Genomic DNA, 25,850 nt, shown 5'->3' on the forward strand with positions numbered 1-25,850 from the left:
ATTATACGGTATGTACATTTTCAAGTGAAATTGTTTAAACTCATTTTTATATGGTACGGCAGGTTTTAATACATAACAAACATAGTGTAAGACCAGTAGATTTACAGAACTGTACTCTTTTTTTTTCATGTTCATTTCATTAAACACACAAAAGAATAATTGTATCATTTTACTCTACTCGTATTACAGTAAAATGTAATGTAAAATTTTGTTTTCAATTACTTTAAGACTATTTTACTTTTCTTTCTATGTTATAATCAGAGTTTTTATTATTTCTTCAGATTATCTAACCTCCTTTGTGTAATAACCATGTCCTGGTCTCACAAGTGATGTATATGGGAGGGTCTACTGTTCATTGAACACATCAGAACAAACATAAAAGATAATCTGCATTTACCAGCTATTGACTAGACACAAGGTGTAACAATGAGGTTCGGCCAAGTTTTCAGGACACATTTCTCACACATAGAAGGAAAAAATGTGCCAAATGGACCTCGGCCCAGAAATGCTTTATTTCTACGTTAGAACTCTTTTTCTGCAACTCTACATTGTACGTTAACCCGTTTTTGTACTGAGCAGTTTCCTGAAATTCTCTCTAAAAATGTCAAGCCATTTCTTTTAGAAAAATTTTCATAAAAAATAGATCTTGAAGGACAGATGAATTATTCATACTGTATTTTATGATGAATACTTCATGCTTTAATAGAAAAAGCTCATCAAATTTTAAAAAAACTTCCAAATTCTTATAAAAATGCAATCAGTTTGACAGTTGCTTATAATTTGTTTTATTTTTTAAAGTTTGTCTCATTTCAGAAATATATGTACCATATAGCATGGATCCAGGTACATAGGTGAAATTTACCATCAATTTGTAACAAAATGAGACTAATAGAAATTTGTTAAACTTCACTACAACCATCCATTTTTATGAAATCTGCACCCTTACCTTTGCTTTCTGAATATCAAGTTGTCTTGTCCATCATTCCATGTATTAAATATTAAATGAATTCACATCCTTTTGGTAGTACATCCTTATCATTAATGAAAATTGCAAAAGTGAACACCTTTCAACAATATACACCCTTAAATTTCCTTCTATAAGAGAAAGAAAAAAATAGTCGTGGTCATCAGTCCGTCTCATCTACATTTCGTTGTCGTGTTCTTATACATTCAAATTATTAATTAAAACTGCAAGACAGCAGTGTGTAAAATGGTATAGCCAGCACCTTTAAGCTTCCTTACACTACTGATGTGAAAAATAATCACCAACACCAGCTAATTTTGCCTACGTTTCACACAGGCGGGGGACATAGTAATAAATATATAAATGCATGAATATCTCCATTTTTAAAAGCTTCAAATATAAAAGACTGGAAATTAGATTTTCTATAATTATTGTTATATACACATTTTAGATCGTACAAATATTTGTGGAAATATTTGAATATTAGTGAAAAGTGAACATCTAATATACTGGAACCAGAATGGTACTCCCTCTTCCTTACTGCTAATAATGGCAGGGTTTCTGGTATTATATCACTATTACAATCACTTTTGGGATCTAGTTCATCTGCTGTTGCATCATGTTCCTCTGGAGCCATCAGTTTATTATAATGCACACCGGCATTAAAACCATCTCTACTATAGCTCACCATGTTGTCAAAAACTCGGAGCTTGTCAACATCACAGATTATAAACTCCCTTCTTTCATGTCAAAGATGTGCAAGGAGGAAACTGTACACATCTTGCACAAGTTTGAAATATCAGCATTCTAACAGAATGAAACACTCGGAGACCTTAACAGAAGCCCTTAAACACTAGGAAATCGTTGCGCCAATTCAGTCGGCTCTGGCACTTCTTTTGTGAGGAGCTAAAGCTGATCTGATAGGCACATGACACTCAAGTGGTTGATCATGGGAAACACACAGAAACTCTCTTACATGAAATGTTCAGACTGTACTCCATTATACATTGATACTTGCATCAGCATGCCATCACAGGGATACATCAGCACATCCAGAATTGATGCATGTATCAGTTCTAATGGAGGGCATTTTGAAGATTCCGTGTGAGAAAGATTTTCATATGGTATGTTGGTATATTCTGTTCCTGTGTGTTTCTCATGATTAATGTAGGCCTACTGGTATGGTGGTAAAAAACTAGTTCGACATCCAACATCCAAGACAAACATGAAAGGGGGGGGGGAAGCGCGCGTGCACACACGCACACACACACTCTCTCTCTCTCTCTCTCTATATATATATATATATATATATACTGCCTTCATAACAGTTGTGATGTTTGTACCAGATCCCATGCATCAGGTGTGTATATCCCAGTAATTCGTTGCAGAAGACAACCATAGAACACCAGTTGAAAGAGGTGGTTTTGTCATGGAATCATTGCATGGATACAGCTGATGTTGAAAACTTGTCACTTACAGACTACCTATGGGCATGACTCGTGCTAATGCTGTATTCATGTGCAAGGCCTTATGGTGGTTTTGAATGACTATGCCTTTTTAAAATTATATTTTGAACAGTACGGTACAGCATTTTCACTGAAGTTGAGAATGTTACAAACTTCTAAAGAAAAAGTAACAAGGTGTCTTCATAATTGTAGAATATCAATTTTTCTTCTGTAATTTGTTATTGATTGCTTTTGTTTTATATCCTGACATACAGAATTAATGTTTTATTGCATCTTTCTGTACAGGTGCATCGCTACCAACGTAGCAAGTAAGAAGCAACGAGCTAGTCCAGAAGGTGTTTTGACTGTAGTGGCACGGTCTCCCTCTTCCCAGTGGGTGCCCAAGTTTTTACCTCCTCTTATGCCATTGGTGCAGGCAATTCAAGGGAATAATGTGGTGCTTGCATGTGCTGTAACAGGACCGTCAGTGTGGGAACTTCAGTGGACAAGAAGTAGTCCGAGTGAACAGCAGGTTATAGTGATGAATCGGACATCTGGTGGTGTGAATGTTCTTGCTGTGAATAACATTACGTCAAACCATACTGGGAATTATACCTGTACAGCAAAGACTCCTGGTGCTCAAACTATCACACAGGTGGAGTAACATGTTCTGGTACACCCAGACATTTTTACAGTGAAGTGTTTTGCATATGAATTAGTAGATGATGTTTAAAGTGCCGTGATATAAGGAGTGGTAAATTACAAAACATGTATGTTATTTTTTCTTTTTTCTTTTTCTTAGCCTATGAGAGAGAAGTAATTCCTTGATCTGTTCAGGTGCCAGTACTGGTATATATGTAGTATATAGGAGTCAAAATAAGTAATAGAAAGGCACAAACAAGTACAAATCAAGACATTTATAAAAGGTAGGGACATCGGAAGGAACACATAATAGGGAAAATACAAAGAATGCTAGTTTCTGAATTACGGCTCCCCCCTCCCCCTGTAATATTCTTTTCAAAATGCTCGTGGGACACCAGTTTTGTACTCATGTTTGAAACTTGTTTGATAACTTTAGAGAGGTCAAAGTAACAATATGTTCCATTATGAGTTAATCACCACTGCTCTGCATTTAGTGCTGTCACCCAGGTGGCCAATTCCCTATCAACTTCGACACTCCCAGCACTAAGTCATATGGTAAATACATAGAAGTTGCTTAACTAATCTTTTCTTAAACGATTTCAAAGAACTTGGAAATCTATCAAATATCTCCCTTTGTAAATTATTCCAGTCCTCAATTTGTTCTCTTGAATTCCAACGTTAACTTCATATTCTGATCTTTCCTACTTTTAAAGACTCTGTTCAAGCTTATTCATCTACTGATAGTGTTCTACGCCATGTCTCCACTGACAGCTCGGAACAAACCACTTAGTCAAGCAGCTCGTCTCCTTACTCCCAAGTCTTCTGAGCTGAAAGTTTGCAATATTTTTGTAACACTACTCTTTGATGTAAATCAGCCAGACAAATCATACTATTTTCCTTTGGATCTCTTCCAGTTCTCGAATCAAGTAATCCTTGTGAGAGAACCATATTTTGACTGGGGTCTTACCAGAGACTTATATGCCCTTTACATCCTTACTACAACCCCTAAATACCCTTGTAATCATATGAAGAGATCTGTATCCTATATTTACAACCACTTTAATGTGATGTTACTGCAGATTTTGAACAACGTATAGTTGCACGTTTGTGCAAATTCTGAACCTAATCAGGTTTATCTGAAGCATTTTGAATTCCAGAAAAAGTTGTGTTAGATAAAAAGTAAAGCTGGGGTGAACATGCATAGTTAAAGGGACACACATATATGTTTTGAAATCTGCACAGTACCCCTAAAAATTGCTGCGCATGCAAAAGGAAAAGTTAACTAAGGTTAAGTTAAGAGTAAGTTCCCACCTTCCAATACTTATCAATTTCTATATAATAGACTTATTAATTACATAATATAATCCATATAACCTCTAGTACATGTTTCGTTCCGATATGGAACATCTTCAGCTAAAATTGGTAAAATGGCAAGACAATTAAAATACATTGATGTTAAGATGATACATAAGCTAAAAGATATGATAAAATGGCTCGAAAATTAAAACATATGATAAAGATGATGAGATAAAGTTCATTCATGTTGGTTAAAAACACAACAAGTCAGTTTTCAAGTGGCGAATTAAAAACAGCGATAAGGTTCTTCATGTTGGAGGCGTGTACATTTTGTCGATCTTGAAGATAAATTGAAGAATACAGGATTTTCTTATATGTGATTTATCGGGGAAATCTTGATAAAATAACCGTAGTTGAAGTTGAGTTTGGTAGGATTATTAAAATGTGTCTGAAACGAGAAAAGGAGAAGTGAAATAGAAAATATTTTGAGGAGAAAACCTTGTTAAAAATGTATGTTCGCGAGAAAGAAGGATAATAGAGTTGATTACCTTAAAGACAATCTTGTCGTATTTAACGTCCTCCCTTACGCCGTGTTGTTAACTGACTGAGTCCTGTGTACGTGTGTGAGGTGCTTGCGGTGGGCGGGGAGTATTGGAGGGAGATTTATAAGCTGTAAAGGAAAAGTTATCGCCTCATCTGCCCCAGATTTTGGATTATTTACTACTCTCAAAATCTCATTTCTGCTTTTTCGGGCCATTGGTTGAAGAGTTCAGCATGGACCTCCTTAAAGTCTCCTCAGTTTAAGGGGAATTTGTGACTGACTTTACTTATACAGTAGTAGTAAACCTGCCTAGCAGCTGCTTTGTCTTGGTTGTAGTCCTGAAAATGTTTATCTCGTGTATTTAACAGTGATTTAAAATCCATATTAATGCTCACAATTAATTGTTAAGGCAGCCATTGTAAGCAAAATTATAAGTACAGATCTCTGTGAGACAAGGATCTTCACTCTTCATTGTATAAATCCTGTCAGTACATTGTTTGGTTGAATTTTCTTCTGTACATGTATCTGACTAGGATGAAGTATTTGTTATTTAACCATTAGTATATAAACTATAGACCATGTCAAATGAGAAGGTGGTAATTGTGGTAATTTTTATGAAGTAAAAGTTTTTTGGCCTGGTGCAAGTGATATTTAATGCAGTAAAATTTTCCGCAGTGCGCAACTCATTCAACAGATGGGATAATGTGACAAATAGGAACCTGTTCAGTAGAGCATTCCGAATAGTGTCTTGGAGTGAAAGCACTAGCTATTTGATTTTTATGCAGACAGTAATAATCTTGCCACATATCGTTGATTCTAATGATCATGAAATTTATAATGTAAAAAATTTAATTATATGGAGCGATCATTGAAGTGCACAAAATAAAAATCAATTCATGATCTTTATACATTGTATAATGTTGTAAATAGAAATATAGGAACTGGTTACAAGTATGCATATAAGCCAATTAAACACACATATTTGGTTTCTGACCAGCTTTTTAGCATTTAATTCTGACTTAACCAGATAGCCCATCATGCCGACTGCACTGAAAATAATATGTTTGAATGTTAGCAGTGAGACACCTTGCTGCTTTATAGGTTGCTGCATATGGAACAGTTCCAAGCCAGAGACGACTTTGACAGGTCAAGTTGGCCGTGCGGTTAGAGGCGCGCGGCTGTGAGCTTGCATCTGGGAGATAGTGGGTTCGAATCCCACTGTCGGCAACCCTGAAGATGGTTTTCCGTGGTTTCCCATTTTCATACAAGGCAAATGCTGGGGCTGTACCTTCGTGAAAGCCATGGCTGCTTCCTTCCAATTCCTAGGCCTTTCCTATCCCATCGTCGCCATAAGACCTATCTGTGTCGGTGCAATGTAAAGCCACTAACAAAAAGAGATGACTTTGTTGCACTCCTTTGGAGGCAGATTCCCTTGACTGTGTGGAGGACTGCACATTCACATGATAACTAAGGAAGGGTATGCGGGCGCCAGGTTACGATTCCACTACTTCGAACTACTGCTGTAGTAATGATGATGATCTTCTGAATAAAATAAAATAAAAAGTTGAAATCCTCCTTGCATTTTAACAGCATTGGCTTGTCGACCGCTGGCAGAGTCATTCCATGAAATTTCTAGTAGAGTCAACAGAATAGTTCCAAAGTTATCAAATAAATATTAAATACCTATTTATTTACAAGTAAAAGTAATAGTGTTAGTCAAGTCTGAAAAATGTTTCTATATAAAGTTACAATTTTGACTTGTAGTAGCCAGGCTGAATGGCTCAGATGGTTGAGGCACTGGTCTTCTTACCGCAACTTGGCAGGTTCGATCCTGGCTCAGTTCGGTGGTATTTGAAGGTGCTCAAATACGTCAGCCTCTTGTCGACAGATATAATGGCATGTAAAAGAACTCCTGCGGGACGAAATTTCCGGCACCTCGGCGTCTCCGAAAACTGTAAAAGTAGTTAGTGGGATATAAAGCAAATAACATTATTATTTACTTGTAATAAACATTAATGCAAACTGGCACAAAAACTACAGTTAAAAAAAAATCCATTTACCCTTCAGGGTTGGTTTTCCCCCCAGACTCAGCGAGGGATCCCACTTCTACTGCCTGGACCGTAAGACATTTGGTTGGGGATACAATTGAGGACCAGTGCCTTGCCCAGGCAGCCTCACTTGCTATGCTGAACGCTTTGTGGAGGGGATGGGAAGATAGGAAGGGAAGCAGTGTGGCGTTAAGTTAGATATCATCCCGGCAGCATTTAATGTATCTATCTGTCAGTCAGTCAGTCAATCGTCACTGATCTGCATTTAGGGCAGTTGCCCAGGTGGCAGATTCTCTATCGGCTGTTTACCTAATCTTTTCTAAATACCAATTACAAAAAATTTGAAAATTTATTAAACATCTCCTTTGGTAAATTTTTCTAATCCCTAACTCATTTTCGTATTAACGAATATTTGCCCCGATTTGTCCTCTTGAATTCCAACTTTATCTTCATATTGTGATCTATCCTACTTAAAGAAACACAATTGAACTTACCTTCTAATGTCATCCATGCCATCTCTCCACTGACAGGTCGGAACATACCACTTCTGATGGCCCGGCAGGCATAAAATTTTGAAAATGAGACAGAGTCTCTCATAGTGCATTGGCACTGCTGGTGGCTTCAAATAGCCTATGCAGTGGCTCCATGGTATGCAGTAGCCTTGCTTCTAGGTAGGTGTGCTGTTTACCAACTGATGAGCACAATGTAGCACACTGGGGCGAAACGCTGGCAAACAGGAATGAGTTAGCTGGAAAATTTATAATGTCCAATAACGGACGAGCTACATTGGTATTACCGGTCTAGGGTTAAAGTGAGAAACTCCCCTTGACATGTACAGAAACCAGTGGAGCATATTATCTTGTCAACACTCGTAAAGGGAGTTCAGTCGAAATTGCAAAGGTTTCCACATGTGGATTGTTATTCAAATTTAATTCAAATTTGTCATTAGCAAATCTATCAGGGTTGTCCCTAACTTCTTCCACTGTTCCTCCTCCATATCTCCTTGTTAACCTTTGATATGATTTTGTGTTGTGAAAAATACACTCTAGTCTGGACTGGTAAAACACTAACACGTCGAACAAGAGAGTACACAGTAGATAGTTGGAACCGTTAAATTCATGCCAGTACTAACCGCATTTAGTTTGAACTGTTGCATCATCATTGTTTAAATTTTAATTTGATTTCACTGCTGCAGATTAGCCATTCGTGCTGAGGTTGGCCGTTGTTGCTGGGATATAAATTACTAGTGGTTTCCACAAGTTAGATTTTAATATTTATTTATTGACTAGTGTTGAGCTCTGATCAAACAAAATGTTAAAAATCTGTTCAAGAAAGGAAAAAGTCTAATATTTTAAAAACGCACATAAACATGGGGTGAAAAGGTTCTGAAACATGAAAGAGAAAGGAAAAGGTGGCAAAATATCGTAACCTTACAAAAAGAAGCAGAAGGTGCAACAAATTGTGTTTATTTTGCTTCATTTCATGTCCCCACATACATATATTGACTTATCTGTATGAAAATAGCTATATTTTAAGAAGGTGCTGTACCTTAAAATCCTGTCACTACTGATCAGTAAAATGCTCTAAGACAGGTACTTTAAGAGTATTCCAGGGTACTCATGAGCAGACGAAGAAAACTAAAGAAGGGATTACCTGAGGAGTCAGTACTATCCCTCTCACTCTTCAACCTTTATATTTCAGATTTACCTGATACCAGTGCAAAGAAGTTTGGTTATGCTAACGACATGGCCTTGGCTTTTCAACGTAAGGAGTTGAAAATATTCCGATGACCTTAACAAACTACATAAATATTTCACCCAATGGAGACTCATACCAAATCTTTCCAAGACAGAGGTCAGCTGCTTTCACTTAAACGCCAGACAGGCAGATTATGAACTGAAAGTTCATATGAACATAATGCTCCCTACCAGGTCACCCAAAATATTTTGGAGTGATAAAGTGATATGACATTATCTTTCAGGACACAGCTTGAAATTACATCACAAAAGTTGAAATTTCAGTGCAGTTGCCACCTTTTCAATACACTGTGATCTGCTTAGTGTTCTTTGTGGCTGAATATTGTACTCTGGCATGGATGAATAGGTCTCACGTATAGAAGATAGACACTCAGCTTAATATACGAAGGCTGATACCGGGTGAGTTGGCCGTGCGGTTAGGAGCGCGCAACTGTGAGCTCGCATCCGGGAGATAGTAGATCTGAACCCCACTGTCGGCAGCCCTGAAGATGGTTTTCTGTAGTTTCCCATTTTCACACCAGGCAAATGCTGGGGCTGTACCTTAATTAAGGCCATCACTACTTCCCATTCCTAAGCCTTTCCTGTACCATCGTCGCCATAAGACCTACCTGTGTCAGTGTGACGTAAAGAAAAAAAACCCGAAGGCCGATCAAATATAAACAGGATTTTTGTTCCTTAACATCAACAGTTGGTAGGACTGGCCCTGCACTTCTGCTATGCTTAGGTGTGGGAAGAGTGTGCTGTTCGATGTTTCCCGCCGTTTCATCAGTAATGCTCACCGTGTCGGAGCAACAGGTGCACCCCTCCACTGCACAACGCATATTTATAAAATTTCTTGCTCATGAAGGAGTTACAGCGGCAGAAATTTGCCAGAGATTAACTGCACAGTTCAGTGATCAAACACTGTCAAGGATGCGTGTGTTTGCCTGGCATAAAACATTCAAGGAAGGACGAGAACATGTGGACAAACAACAACATGATCGCCGTCCTTAGACCAGCATTACAGACAAAAACATTTGTGCGGTTAAAGACATTATTGATGGCGATTTTGCTGATTGATTCTGTGCATGAGCGATGCACAATCGATGCTGCTTACTATTGCGACCTGTTGAATAAGGCGAGGGTTGCATATCGCCGCAAAAGACGACACCAACCGATTCGACAGGTCATCCTCCTCCACGACAATCAGCGGCCCAATACTGCAGCTCTAACTGTCTCCAAGCTGCAGGAAATGCACTGGACTATACTTGATCATTGTCTTTACAGCCCAGACTTATCACCCTGAGATTTCCATTTGTTCGGAGCACTTAAAGAAGTTCTAGGAGGGCAACGATTTGAAGAAGACGAGAGTGTGGAAGACTTCGTGTGCAACTGGCTGGTGACACGACCCTGTTCTTTTTACGATGAGGGCATCAAAATGCTGCTCATACGCTGGGACAAATGCATTTCCAAAGCAGGAAACTATGTGGAAAAATAAATTGTAATTACCTTGTGTTTTTCAATAAATTAATTAAAATAAAAAATAAAATCCCGTTTAATTTGATTCCCCCTCGTAGCAATGAGAACCATCTCTTGATGCCTAAGAACTACTCCACTATATTGGTTCCCAATATTCAGCCACATTGCCCCCTCTGCATTAATAAGAGAAGGTGCACTACTAAAGGAATATTTGAAAATAATGAGGAATCCTAAGCTTCCGATTCATGATGACATTATTACATTTGATGATAAACTGGCTTCGCTCCAGAAATCTACCTTGACGACTAGTCCAACTGCTCGCTAATAGTAACTTCAACACGCAGGCTAGTGGCATGACTTCTGGACTGAGAGTTCTCCATGTGAGGTGCGTGGCCTTATCAACCCCACACAGAAACCCAAGTGCTGTGAATTTCCTAGACATATGTGGAAATGTCTCAACCGCATCCGAACAGGATATGGAGTATATGCGTACAAATTTCAAAAGTGGGGTAAGCAGATAAGTCCACCCTGTGATTGTGAAACACCATACCAAACCATCCAGCACATCATCGAGGTGTGTAATTTGGGAGCCTATACGGGGGATACGAGAGATTTCTTTCAGTGCTACACCATCGAGCCTTGAGTGGATAGCTAGACTGGATGTTAGGTTCTAACATTATTTTGCCTTGTGTCATTCCAGTAATGCAGTATGTATTTTATTATTCGTGTATTTTATATGTTGTTGTTGTTATTATTATTATTATTATTATTATTATTATTATTATTATTATTATTATTATTATTATTATTATTTAATATTTGTATGTATTATTTATTAAATTATCATCTTTTATTATTTGTATTCATAATAGTTTGTATCTATGTATGTATAGTTATTTTTCTTCCTTGTGTAATGCCATATACTAAACAATAAATAATATCATAAATTGGTCTAAGTACTGACCGCTGAGGTACACCAAATGTAACTGTTGATTCTAGTCCGATTGTATCATTTAAACATGCATATTGTTTTCTTGCTATTAAGTAACTTTGGAATCACCAGTGTGCTGTTCCTCATATTCTTACTTCTGTTAACTTATTCAACAAGAGCGGATGGTTAACTGTATCGAATGCTTTCGCTAGGTCATTGAAAAGGCCTGCCAAAATTGTATTGTTTTTGAGTGAATTTAATCAGAGTCACTACGTAAACATAAATGGCATATTGTATACATGTACTTAAAACAATATTTTTCCTGTGTTTATTCGTGCAAATTACGTTGCCTCACAGTTTCCCGTTTCCCTGTGCCACTCTGTATGATGGGTCCTTACCTTTCTTAACCACTTTAAATGTACATATCTGCTTTCACACTCCTCAACAATTGCTTTAAATTCACCCCATAGGCAGTTTTACATTTTTATTTACCACTAGCTGATGTAACTGTGCTTCGCTACGGGATTCTTATAAAGACTGTCTTTGTGGTTTTCCTACCTAAAGTCTTCAGTAGGAATGTAGTGATTAAAACCAATGTTATCATATAAAATACTCGATCAAATGAAAAACCGCAAATTTTCTCACTTTTAGCGAACAGTACTACGGTGCCGATCTAACAGTCCAAAGTTCCCGTGCTGGAATGACCAGACCGCAAACAGCCGTGAACGCTCCTCTGCCATTATTCTATTAAATATGCACACTGCTCATTCCAGTCAGTGCCACAGAGTAGGGATTGAATAGCTCGAATGCTATGATGAACCAGTTTGTTATGTTTCAGTAATATCAGAAAATTTATGAACCAGAGGAATGGCATGCTAAAGAAGAACGTTATCTAACTCCCCAGCTACTTCCCGCCAATATTCAGGCAGGCTGTTATTTTCAGTACGACCGGTCGCGTTTGCCGTGCGGTCAGGGGCACACATTTGTTAGCTTGCATCCGGGAGGTAGTGGCTTCAAACCCCACTGTTGACAGCCCTGTTTTCCGTGGTCTCCCATTTTCATACCAGGCAAATGCTGGGGCTGTAACGTAATTAAGACCATGGCCACTTCCTTCCCACTCCTATCCCATCGTTACCATAAGGCCTCTCTGTGTCAGTACGATGTAAAGAAAATGAACAAACATTAGCTATGATTTTGAGCGAATCGCTCCATTTGCTGCTTGATAATCCCTCGAGAATTTTCACCCATCTGTTTGTTGCCATGTGTTCCGTGAATAGAATAACTTCTTTTCCGTTATGGGGTAAGGCGCACAACCTTTCATACAGTTCTGTGAGCTGTTCAGGCTAGACAATCAACTTATGAACACGGTGGCCATGGTAACTGTTACGGGTTCTCTTGCTATTTTGAGGATTCATTTGAGTAGATGTTATGACTGACGTATAGAAATCTGATTTACCATCGGATTATAAGATATACTATAACTTGTGCTCAGAATGCTTTTGTCTACTAGGCAACTTCTGTCTTGTGTAAGCTGAATAGCATATGCTTTTAATAATAATAATAATAATAATAATAATAATAATAATAATAATAATAATAATAATAATATGATGTTGAATGTACAATTTATCACAGCACAAGACACTCAAAAACATATTCTTATAATAATAAAATTCCTATCGAAAGACTGTTATAAATCGTTTGTTCATTCTTTGTAGCACATCTTTGTTAAGATTAAAGTTACTTTGTGGTCAAAATGGGTCTCCTATTGTTGCCCTGGTGAAACACTGTCATGGTAGGTAGTTTATGGCACTGCAATAAAGTGAATGGTAAGGTTTGTTACAAATTTCATTGTGATCCATATTGACAGTTATCACTTTCAAAATAATTTGTTAACTAACGTAAACCTTATTGATACTTGTATTACTCGTGATGAGTTACAGTTGGTCACTCCATGTTTTGGCTTGTTTCAAGCCACCATCAGCTGACAAACAATGGTAAAGAACAATCATTCTCTTCTAAATTAGTAGACATACATAAAATATACATTTAAAACACACGAACCTTCAAGTGGATCCTTAAAATTTGTTTCTCTTGAAAACAGTGGAATGTCTTGTTAAAATCAATGCACCGAGCTCGATGGCTGCAGTCGCTTAAGTGCGGCGAGTATCCAGTATTCGGGAGATAGGCCTAGTTGGTTCGAACCCCACTGTTGGCAGCCCTGAAAATGGTTTTCCGTGGTTTCCCATTTTCACACCAGGCAAATGCTGGGACTGTACCTTAATCAAGGCCACGGCCGCTTCCTTCCCACTCCTAGCCCTTTCCTGACCCATCGTCGCCATAAGACCTATCTGTGTCGGTGCGACGTAAAGCAACTAGTAAAAAAAATGCACATAAAATATAGTTTGTCAGCTGATGATGGCTTTAAACAGGCCAAAACAAGTACTGACCAATTGAGGATTTAAAATTCTAAAGTGGCTAAAATCTAATTTTAAGAGACAATGATGGAAAACATTACCAAATTCTCCAATCAAATAATGCTGTCTATTTTATGTGACAAACCTATCATCAAATCACTTACACAACCAACTATGTACATACAAGGTGTTATAATAGTGATATCTTGTAAAAATTATAATCTGAAAATGAAAATCCACAGCCTGTTTTCAGTCATTCGACCAGGTCAGGAATGGGATGAATGAAGCCCCCATTTAGCGGCGAGGATAGGAATTGTGCCAGCTGCCGAAGCCTGTCGCACTCCTCCGGGGCAATGATTAATGAATGACAGATGAAATGAAATGATATTGGAGAGTATTACTGGAATGAAATATGATGGGGAAAACCGGAGTACCCGGAGAAAAACCTGTCCCGCCTCCGCTTTGTCCAGCACAAATCTCACATGGAGTGAGCAGGATTTGAACCACGGAACCCAGTGGTGAGAGGCCGGCGCGCTGCTGCCTGAGCCACGGAGGCTCTCAGAAATTATAATCTAAAGCTAGAAATTGCAAAATGGGCTGTTGATTCTATATGGGCTCCTGTATACAATATATACAGCTTCAGTATCTAACAGAATTACAGAGCTCGATAGCTGCAGTTGCTTAAGTGCAGCCAGTATCCAGTATTCGGAAGATAGTGGGTTCAAACCCCACTATTGGCAGAGCCATGAAGATGGTTTTTCGTGGTTTCCCATTTTCACACCAGGCAATGCTGGGACTGTACGTTAATTAAGGCCACGGCTGCTTCCTTTCCTGTCCCATCGATGCCATTAAGACCTATCTGTGTCGGTGTGACATTAAGCAACCTGTAAAACAATAAGAAATAAAAATAGATTTACTGTAAATACGAGGGCTGTAAATAAAGTGGTGGCAACATAGTCCAGACACTCGCAGGAAATCGGGCATGCACAAAAGGGATATAGGAGTGGTCAGGTGGTGCTGTTGTCGATGTGTAATATGTATTTGATGGGCGTCCAGTTGAGTGTGTTGTTGAAGTGAAGTGTGTCAATTTCACTGCTCTAAAGCATGTTTTCATAATGTTATCAGCATTCGTGCTTTAAAATCGAGGTTGCCCATTTCAAAAATACATCAGAAGGTTATCGAGGATTACGTGAAGCTTGTGGCGAGAATGCATTACCGTATAGGATGGTTGATCGATGGGTCACAGTCATGGGCGCCCATGCCCTGCGGCAAGGTGGGGACGCGCCTCCCTCCGCCCCCTACCTCTCAGGGAAAGGGAAAAATCTAATATAGTCAGGTGTTTTTCTTTCAAGAAAATGATTTAAAAATCGGTATTACATAAAAGTGGTAGGGGATACCGTGTGTGGTATTCTACCGTGGAATACAAGTCACCATTCGTCTTCCAAAATATTAAAAATACTACATACCCCCAGGTCTCGGCTCCCCCCTCCCTACCCCTACAAACAATCCTATGGGCGCCCTTGGTCACAGTGTTTCGTGTGGGGCGAATGCGACTGGGGATTTGCACCGCACAGGTAAGCTGTCTGTTCCTCAAGATCAGATTGTCATCGTGAATGGTCTCATTTCTGTAGACCATTAATGGACTGTCTGGGAATTATCCATAGAAGTTGGTCTGTCATCAAATAGTGTGGCACATATTGACAACATGAGAAAAATTGCATCCTGTAGCATTCCACATCAACTCACTGACGTACAGAAATGGCCACAGATATTCACTGGCTGGCATCCATGTTTATAGCGAGGCAATCACCCGGTTGTATTATATGACAAAGCATGTTGTCATGTCACAAACATTGTCAAGCTCTTATTGCAATGGTGGCATTGGAAGGTATTGTAATACCCTCCGTACACACCAGACATGAGTCCTTGTGACTTCGACCAGTTTCCGGAGTTGAAGGAACCCCTCCGAGGATGCTGATTTCCTGACATGGCATATGCACTCCGCGCTGTACTATCATCAACAGAGTATGCCTTGCTAACGGTACATATTGGCTTCCCAAAATTTGGCAAAAGCTAATAGACTTCGCGGGTGATTACATTAAAGGAATGCAATTTTATTTGTTAGTTCATTAAATATTGTATTCTATCAATATTGCCATTATTTTATATACAGCCCTCGTAGTATTTACTTGAGTACAATCTTTCTGAAACAAGAATAATAATTACTTCATGATAGGAACACTACTTTCTTTCTCTACTGCATAAATCAGCATAAAACTGGCAATGTTCCTGTGGGAGATTATGAATCACTTCTTTCATATCCTTTATTTTTTTCAGAATGTATCTTGTGATCGTCGTCATATGCTCTTAACTGTATGCTCATGATTTAAATAATGGTTTCGTCTCTTAAATATATTTACTTTCCTTGAATCATCTATGTTTGAATGCAGTCTTGTAACATACAGTACCAGGACGAGTAATTCAAATACCTTATGCAGTACTTTGTAATATTCAACACACTTATCAGCTGCAGTTTTGAAGTTAAGCGTCATCGTCTGTACTTTATATAGATGAGAAAGCTGGGATGATGTAATCACTTCCTGTACACTACCAGGTGCATATAATTTCAGTGTCCTCTTGCGTTTTTTAATTAAAGCAAAATGGTGATCACAGGCCAGGAAACTATGGCCTGATACCAGATATTTATGTTCATTGCATTCACAACAGCCGTGTGCCACTAAAAACAGGTATATTTTATTTAACAGGGAGTTCTTTGCCAGAACATCTTGTATATGCAAAAACTTTCACTACTTAGAGGAATGTTCACTGACAGCTTTTCCTTCACTATTACCCTGCATTATATCAAAAGTATTATTAAAGCAGTCAAACCTATAGACATCTGAGGAACGGAGAACAAGTTTTGACCTCGCATGGCCCCAATAGAACTAGGGTACGCATGGAGATAACTCGAACATCATCTGTCGGCATATGAATGGGTCACTTACAGTTGACCTACGATGAAGCCCTTTTGATATGATATGCACATATGGATGCATCTCCAATAGACCCAATAAAATTAAATCTGAAAAATTGGTACTTAGCCCTTTTAGAATGTTAGGTCCACAATTGTAACTCATCACGAGTAATACAAGTATTGATTAAGTTGACCTTAAAATTAACAAATTTTGTAACTGAATCAAAGGAAGCCATCCTATTTTCCAGAATAAAAATGGTGCTGTACTTCGCTCCATGAATGGTGGTGGTGATTATTTGCTCCGTGAATTAATACAACCTTATACCTGGCGCTAGCCCTCCACAGTGAGAGGTTTGTGAGGCATTTTCCCTTGTCTCAATTACATACATGTCGAGGAGTTCTCTTTCTGAACCTTTGCCCCATCCTTTCACTAATTGCAGGCATGAGCCAGTTATACCTCGATCAAATTTAGAGCTTTAATGGTTCAAAGCTCTTTATATTTTGAGGGAAGGATATAACAAATTTCCTGAGCTTGATGATGGTGCTTTTTAACTGAAAAGTATCTTCCTTCACGTACAAAAATATTTTTTTCAAAGATTTACTTCAAAATTAATTTGGAAATTAATTGCGAAGGGTGCCATAGAAGGGTATTTATTGTGGGCGCCATGTTGGACAGTGCTGGTGTGGACCATTCACATCTCAGGCTACAATGGGTGCGTGAATACAAACATTGGCATGCACATTGGCAACATCTCAAGTTTTCAGATGAATCTTGCCGTAATGTGGACTACATTGATGGTTGTACATACATTAGATAGTATTATGGCAAGCATTATTTTCCAGCACCATACTGGCCAAACGTCAGGATTGATGCTCACCAGCAATCAGTATATCAGGGAAGTTAATAGAGATGCAAGTCATATCCTTCCTTCACTATACTCCATGTACTGTATTCCAGCAATACCAATGTCTGAATGTACATACAGGAGTGTTCAAGCTTTCTTAGAATCACAGCAGATATGACTTCTTTCCACAGCCCGCCCATTAGTCTTATATGTCATTTATTGAACAGTGGAATGTGGTCAGTCAGCTACTAGCACATCAAAAGTTCTCCATTTGCCAGCATCAGTGAAGTTTTGACTTGCAGTCAAGCTGCCGGGCAGGCAATTCCCCAGGGCCTCTTTGATTCAGTGCCACAGCATATTAGAGCTCACATTCCAGCTCGTGGAGGTTTCACAAAATAATGATGTTCTAAAGCAGGGATGGCAAACCTTTTCCAACTAGTGTGCCATTTTAAGTCTGGTTTATTATTCTCATCTGTTGACTGTGCCACTTGTTGTTTTCCACTAAGGGATGTCTACAACCCCCCCCCCCCCCCCCGGCGACTTCCTTTATAAATTCCCGATTATGTTTCATAATATGTTATTTATTTATTTATTCATTCACTGATTCATTTATTTATTTATTATACATATATCTTGTAAATACATTTGATTGCATGTTCCGTGGGGCTGTACCTCAATTATGGCCACGGCGGTTTCCTTCCCACTCGTAAGCCTGTCCCATCATCGCCACAAGACGTATCTGTGTCGGTGTGACGTAAAGCAACATACATACATACATACATACATACATACATACATACATACATACATTATCATTATAGACTGTTATGCCTTTCAGCGTTCAGTCTGCAAGCCTCTGAGAATTTACTAAACGTCGCCACAATCCTCGATTTGCAACTAGTATTGTGGCCTCATTTAGTTCTATACCTCTTATCTTTAAATTGTTAGAAACCGAGTCTAACCATCGTCGTCTTGGTCTCCCTCTACTTTTCTTAGCCTCCATAACAGAGTCCATTGTTCTCCTAGGTAACCTATCCTCCTCCATTCGCCTCACATGACCCCACCACCGAAGCCGGTTTATGGGTACATCTTCATCCATCGAGATCATTCCTAAATTAGCCTTTATCTCCTCATTCCGAGTACCCTCCTGCCATTGTTCCCACCTGTTTGTACCAGCAATCATTCTTGCTACTTTCATGTCTGTTACTTCTAACTTATGAATAAGATATCCTGAGTCCACCTAGCTTTCGCTCCTGTAAAGCAAAGTTGGTCTGAAAACAGACCGATGTAAAGATAGTTTCGTCTGGGAGCTGACTTCCTTCTTACAGAATACTGCTGATCGCAACTGCGAGCTCACTGCATTAGCTTTACTACACATTGATTCAATCTCACTTACTATATTACCATCCTGGGAGAACACACAACGTAAATACTTGAAATTGTCGACCTGTTCTTGCTTTGTATCACCAGTCTGACATTCGATTCTGTTGGATTTCTTACCTACTGACATCAGTTTAGTTTTCGAGAGGCTAATTTTCATACCATACTCATTGCACCTATTTTCAAGTTCCAAGATATTAGACTGCAGGCTTTCGGCACAGTCTGTCATTAAGACCAAGTCGTCCGCATAGGCCAAACTGCTTACTACATTTCTTCCTAACTGGATCCCTCCCTGCCATTTTATACCTTTCAGCAGATTATCCATGTAAACCACGAACAGCAAAGGTGAAAGATTACAGCCTTGTCTAACTCCTGTAAGTACCCTGAACCAAGAACTCATTCTACCATCAATTCTCACTGAAGCCCAATTGTCAAAATAAATACCTTTGATTGATTTTAATAATCTACCTTTAATTCCATAGTCCCCCAGTATGGCAAACATCTTTTCCCTCGGTACCCTGTCATATGCTTTCTCTAGATCTACGAAACATAAACACAACTGCCTATTCCTCTCGTAGCATTTTTCAATTACCTGGCGCATACTGAAAATCTGATCCTGACAGCCTCTCTGTGGTCTGAAACCACACTGGTTTTCATCCATCTTGCTCTCAACGACTGATTGCACCCTCCCTTCCAGGATGCCAGTGAATACTTTGCCTGGTATACTAATCAAATCAAAAATCAAATCAAAATCTCTTTATTTGCAAATGAGGTGTCTACCTCGGTGGCAAATGGTACACTAAAATACATTATTGTCAAGCACTAAATTTTAAATTAACAAGAGACGAAGAAAATTTTCCTAGAATACAATATTATACAATTTACGCTAATAATTTGTTCTATTAAACACATACATCATCCTTAATAAATTTATATTGTTTACAAAATTCTACTTATAATATCTTACAAACATAGTCAACTCATATACAGTATGTGAAATTACTTCTAATAATAATATACAACTGGTATAAGATTAAAATTAACATTGAATTTATTTACATATTTACATTTTACCCATTTTGGAACCTAAGTAGCATAACGACCTGCTGCGTCTTAACCAGAGCCCCTTTTGCCACCACTTTTCAGAGTTCCTGAAGGGCCTTCACAGCTACCGTAGCGGTCCCAGGGCCCTCGAAGTCCCCACTGTACTTCACCCCTACAGGCAGTCCCCTACTTGGGCTGTCCAAACTCCATAGACCAGGGGATGGAATTAATTTAATCACACACATTTTTTATTTACAATATCCTGCACTGGTCGAATGCCCTCTAACATTTCATTTATTTTCTCTGTTGTTTATTCTCTTCTTGAATATCTGTACAGATTTTGGAAAAGGATCAAACACTACCCCAGGTAAACTGTTCCACTCCTTCACGCCCTTCCCAATGAATGAAAATTTACCCCAATCGCTTCTGCTAAAATTCCTTCTAATTTTGTACTTGTGGTCAGTTCTACAAATATAATTATTTTCCAACTGAAGCCTCTCACGGATATCTCTCCATGCTTCTTCTCCTGTATAGGCTCTATATAATCCTATAAGTCTAGTTTTCTCCCTTCTCTTACTTAAAGGTTCCCAACCAAGTTCCTTTAACATTTCTGATACACTACTCTTTCTCCGGAAATCCCCTGTTACAAACCTTGCTGCTTTCCTCTGCACACCATCTAGTTCTTTTATTAGGTATTCTTGGTGAGGATCCCAAACACTGTTTGCATATTCCAATAATGGACGAACCATACTTAAGTAACTTTTTTCTTTTAATTCTTTGTTGCATCCTTTAAGTAGCCTCATTATGACATGTAACGATCTGTATGCTTTCCCAACAATGTCATCAACATGACCCTTCCAGTGCAAATTACTTTCAAATCTCACACCTAAGTATTTGCACTTGCCATCTTTAGGGATAACTACCTCATCCAAAGTATATTCAAATTCAGTTTTAAAGCTCCTGTTTGTAAATGTTGTAACAGTTGATTTGCCTCCATTAATCTTCATATTATTTTCTTCAACCCATTCTTGGATACTCTCAAGGTCCCTTTGTAATTCTGAGCAATCCTCAATGTTATTTATTTCCCTATAAACAATTATGTCATCTGCATACAATCTTATTTTCGATGTTATATTGTTCCCTAAATCATTTACGTATATTAAGAAAAGTAACGGACCGATTATACTACCCTGTGCAATTCCCTTCCAAACTTTCTCTTCCTGTGATATATAATTTCCTACTTTGACTTTCTGAACCCTTGAATTTAGAAATGTTCTTATCCAACGTATAACCCTTACGTGAAATCCTATTCCCTCCAATTTCTTTAATAATATTCCATGTTCCACTCTATCAAAGGCTTTGCAAAGATCTATGGCTATGAAATCTAACTGGCCTCCTGGATCCAACTGATCTGATGTGTCCTGCTGAAATCCCACCAGTTGTGCCTCGCAAGAAAATTTCTTTCTAAATCCATACTGGCTCCTCATGAACCAATTTTTATCATCACATATCCCTCTGATGTACTTTGCTATTAAACTCTCCAGTATTTTACAAACCATACTGGTCAGGCTGATTAATCTGTGGTTCCCTGGTTTCCTTTTATCACCCTTTCCTTTATAAATTGTTATTATTATAGATTCCTTCCATTCCTTTGGTATTACACTATTATTTATGACATAGTCAAAGAGAAATTTTAAATAAGGCACTATATACCACCCCATTGTCTTTAATACCTCCCCAGTAATTTGATCACTTCCTGCTGCTTTTCCTTGCTGAAGCAGTTGGATTTCTCTGAAAATATCTTCATTTGTGAATGAGAAGCTTCTTGTTTCCCTCTGTCTCTCTCCCTCTCTATCTTCTGTTATGCTTTCCAAGTCCTGACAATCTTCTACTGAATCTCTGAATTCCCTACTGAAGAGGTTTGCTTTCTCAGTATCTGTTAAATAGTGTTCACCCCCTTCTCCCACCATTGTAGGAATTTGGATTCCTTTTCCTTTTTGATTCCTAATATATGAATACAGCTTTTTCCATTTCCCTTTGTGGTCATTACCCTCTTGAAGAATGCCATTCATATAATTCTCTTTTGCTTCCTTTTTCACTCTATTCAGTTCCCTCATTAGCTGTTTTCTAGTTTCTCTATTCTCCCTACCCTCTTTGATTTTACTGTTTACTATTCTACATTTTCTTTTTAATTTTTTTATTTCCCTTGTATAATAAACAGGGTCTGAGGTCATTTTACCCTTCTTAACAAGTACAAATCTCTTCTCTCCTTCCCAAATGATTCCTTTAAATTTAGCCCAGAGTGTATCCACATTACTCCCTTCACTTATCCAACAACTGAATTGTGATTTAAGGTAAGTCCCAAATTCATCAACTTTAGTTTTTCTGTATAATTTCTTGTCTTTTGTGACCCTCTTATTAAGCCTTTTTGGTACCAGTCCTACATCCATTATTACAGCCTTATGGTCACCTATTCCTTCGATTACCTCAGTTTTATCAACAATTTCCCATGGTTTAACCAAGAATACATCTAGTAAGTTATTGAGACGAGTCGGTTCTTGTACTACTTGTGTAAATCCTCCCTCCCAAATTAACTTATTTGCCAGTTTCTGTTCATGGGCTTCACTTGCAGCTCCATTCCATTCAACTTCAGGCAAGTTTAGATCTCCTCCAATTATTACCATATCATTATTATTGTTTTTATGAGTATAATCTATTATTTTCTCAAAGATTTCCATGTCTCTTTCCTCTCTTCCAGGCCTGTATGTTCCTATAATTCCCACCTCCTTCATATTATGACAAGCTAATTTTATCCCTAATATTTCATCCCTTTCATCGGTAAACCATTCATGTGAACAATAAGTTTCCTTCACCAGAATAAACACCTCCCCTCCCTTTTTATCTCCTCGATCTCTACGATAGACTGTGTACCCTTCTGGAAATACTTCTCTATTACCCACCCCTTCTCTCAACCATGATTCTACTCCTATCACCACATACCTCGATAGTTGTTGCAATCCTTCCTGTTCCCTTGCTTATAGATAGGTTCAGTTACTGCTTTTGTCCAATCTGAAGGTACCTTACCAACACTCCACGCTAATTTTACTACTCTATGAAGCCATTTCATCCCTGCCTTCCCACTGTATTTCACCATTTCAGGTCTAATTTCATTTGTTCCTGCTGCCTTATGACAGTGGAGTTTGTATCCTTTCCACTTCCTCAAGCATAATTTCACCAACATCCTTTTCCTCCTCCCCATGAGCTTGGCTGTTTGCAACACCACCATGATGATTTCCTGTTACATTGAGATGTTCAAAATATTCCCTCCACCTCTCCAGTGATTCCCTGGGATCTATTATGAGTTCACCTGAATTACTCAAAACACTGTTCATTTCCTTTTTCCCTCCCTTCCTAAGTTTCTTTATTACTGTCCAGAAAGGTTTCCCTGCTGCTTGACCTAGCCTTTCCAGGTTATTACCAAAATCTTCCCATGACTTCTTTTTGGATTCAACAACTATTTGTTTCGCTCTGTTTCTTTCATCTACATACCAATCCCTGTCTGCCTTGGCCCTTGTTTGGAGCCAATTTTGATAAGCCTTCTTTTTACGTTTACAGGCTGCTCTCTCTTCATCATTCCACCAAGATGTTCGCCTTTTCCCATCTTTACACTCAGTTGTTCCGAGGCATTCCCTTGCTGTTTCTATTATATCATCCCTGTATGCCACCTATTCACTTTCTATATCCTGAACCTGCTTACTGTCTACTGTTCGAAACTTCTCACTAATCATATCCATGTACTTCTGTCTAATTTCCTCGTCCTGGAGACTTTCTACCCTTATTCGTTTGCAGACAGATTTCACTTTCTCTACCCTAGGCCTAGAGATACTTAGTTCACTACAGATCAGATAGTGGTCTGTATCATCGAAAAATCCGCGAAAAACTCGTACATTCCTAACAGATTTCCTGAATTCAAAGTCTGTTAAGATATAGTCTATTACGGATCTGGTGCCCCTAGCCTCCCATGTGTAGCGGTGAATAGCCTTATGCTTGAAGAATGTATTCGTAACAGCTAAACCCATACTAGCACAGAAGTCCAGCAAACGCTTCCCATTCCCATTAGCTTCCATATCTTCCCCACATTTACCAATAACCCTTTCGTATCCTTCAGTTCTATTCCAGACTTTCGCATTGAAATCGCCCATTAGCACTATTCTATCCTTGCTGTTGACCCTGACCACGATGTCACTCAATGCTTCATAAAACTTGTCAACTTCATCCTCATCTGCACCCTCACATGGTGAATACACGGACACAATTCTTGTCCTAATTCCTCCCACTGACCAATCTACCCACATCATTGGCTCATTTACGTGCCTAACAGAAACTATGTTGCGTGCAATGGTATTCCTGATAAAGAGCCCTACCCCAGACTCTCCTCTTCCCTTTCTAACACCCGTCAAGTACACTTTATAATCTATCTCTTCCTCAAACATGAACCATACGTAAAACAAATTTAAAAAAAAATAAATTATTAGATATAAAATTCAAAATTACTAATATTGCGAATGGACTTCACTTTCTCCATTCCAGGTTGTAGTTTGTACGCTCACAATTAAACTAATTTCTCCCTCATCACATTTCCATGAGGATATCTAAAAAACAAAAAAACAAAAAACTGCTATCCTTGTTTGTGAGGTCACATTCATGATTTCATCAAAACATACTGCAACCAAATTAGCTTTCAACTGCTCCGAAACTTCTTCACTCATTTTTATCATTCTATCCTTGACAGCAGTTCAACTGGCTGGCATTCCTTTATTTCTGTTAATTATTAGTTGTTTGTTAGGGAAGTTTTCAAATGATGTGTCGGACATCAATAAGAAACTTCCTTTCAACAACTCACCATCAGAAATCGGTTTCCCATGCATGCTGTACTATGCAGTGAGACAGATAGAAACAGCCTCACTGATATTATTCCTTGGCCGGAAAGATGATACAAAAGAACTAGTTTGTTTTGTGTAATGTTCGATATTTTGTGAAACGAACTCTCTTCTTTCTTCATTTAAAATGCAACAAACATTTTAATGACCAGTGTCGAAATTGCGCTTTACATTAAATGTGGGGGATACAATTATTGTTTTCGAACACAGGCAACACGTCTCTTTAACAGGCCGAATTCTCTTGGCCAGAGTTCTTGAAATATACGTTCACCACATTAAGTTTCTGTTCTTTTGGCACCGAAAACGTGTTTGCAATGTCCGTACACAAAACCACCAGAAAACGACACCATCTCACTTGACTTTCGGACCTAGCAGTTTAGCCGTGTTGCCATATTGCACGTCCGAATGGAACTAGGATTTAGATTTTCAATATTTATTTCTTACACGTGAAACACTATAAGATATGCATTGTCTGTAGTACAAGACGTATATATAAAATATTATTATGTTCATGTGGCGTGCCACCGAAATCGTGTTCGCGTGTCATCTGCGTGGCATAGGTTCGCCATCCCTGTTCTAAAGTATAGCGGTATTAGTAATCTTCGCTTTCTTTAACATTTGTCCCGCCTGGTAGCAGGGTCTGCTATGCAGGTCTGCTGTCTCCATTTCTTTCGGTTGTGGGCTATGTCAGGGTGGAGATTTATGCTTTTTTGAGATCTTTATGTGGTGTGTCAGCACATTGTTTCCTTGGTCACCGCTTTAGTCTTTTTTCAGTTACTTCCACGGTATAGCTGTTCTTCACGATGGTGTATATTCCTGATCACAGGACATGCCCAATCCACTGTAAACGGCTCTCTCACCTTTTCTTCTCGAGTGGTGCAACACCAGATTGTTTCCTTATGCTTTCGTTTGAGATGCAATCCAGTGTGTGGATGCCAGCTGTCCATCTAAGCATCTTTATGTCTCCATAACACCCAGTCAGTGTTCTGCTTCTCTGGTGTTGTCCAACATTCAGTACCGTAAAGTGGAATGGAACGAACAACAGTACGGTAAATCTTTCTTTTTAGGTGATTTTTCATCTGATGATCGCAAGTGACGCCTGTCGTTGTTAAATACCTTTTCCATGCAATTCTTTTACAATTGCTTTACATCGCACTGATACACAGAG

General features: G+C 38.6%; 1 protein-coding gene across 1 annotated transcript in view; it reads left to right on the forward strand.

Annotated features, from left to right (window-relative positions):
* The window catches only part of LOC136860514 (protogenin), a 606,373-nt gene that overhangs the window by 382,902 nt on the left and 197,621 nt on the right, over window positions 1–25,850 (forward strand). Inside the window, exon 6 of the mRNA XM_067138762.2 lies at window positions 2,716–3,064. Within this exon, the coding sequence (XP_066994863.2) occupies window positions 2,716–3,064 (349 nt within the window). The remainder of the gene's footprint in view (window positions 1–2,715; window positions 3,065–25,850) is intronic.

This window comes from Anabrus simplex, chromosome 1 (assembly GCF_040414725.1).
Source record: "Anabrus simplex isolate iqAnaSimp1 chromosome 1, ASM4041472v1, whole genome shotgun sequence".
In the NCBI taxonomy this organism is placed as follows: domain Eukaryota; kingdom Metazoa; phylum Arthropoda; class Insecta; order Orthoptera; family Tettigoniidae; genus Anabrus; species Anabrus simplex.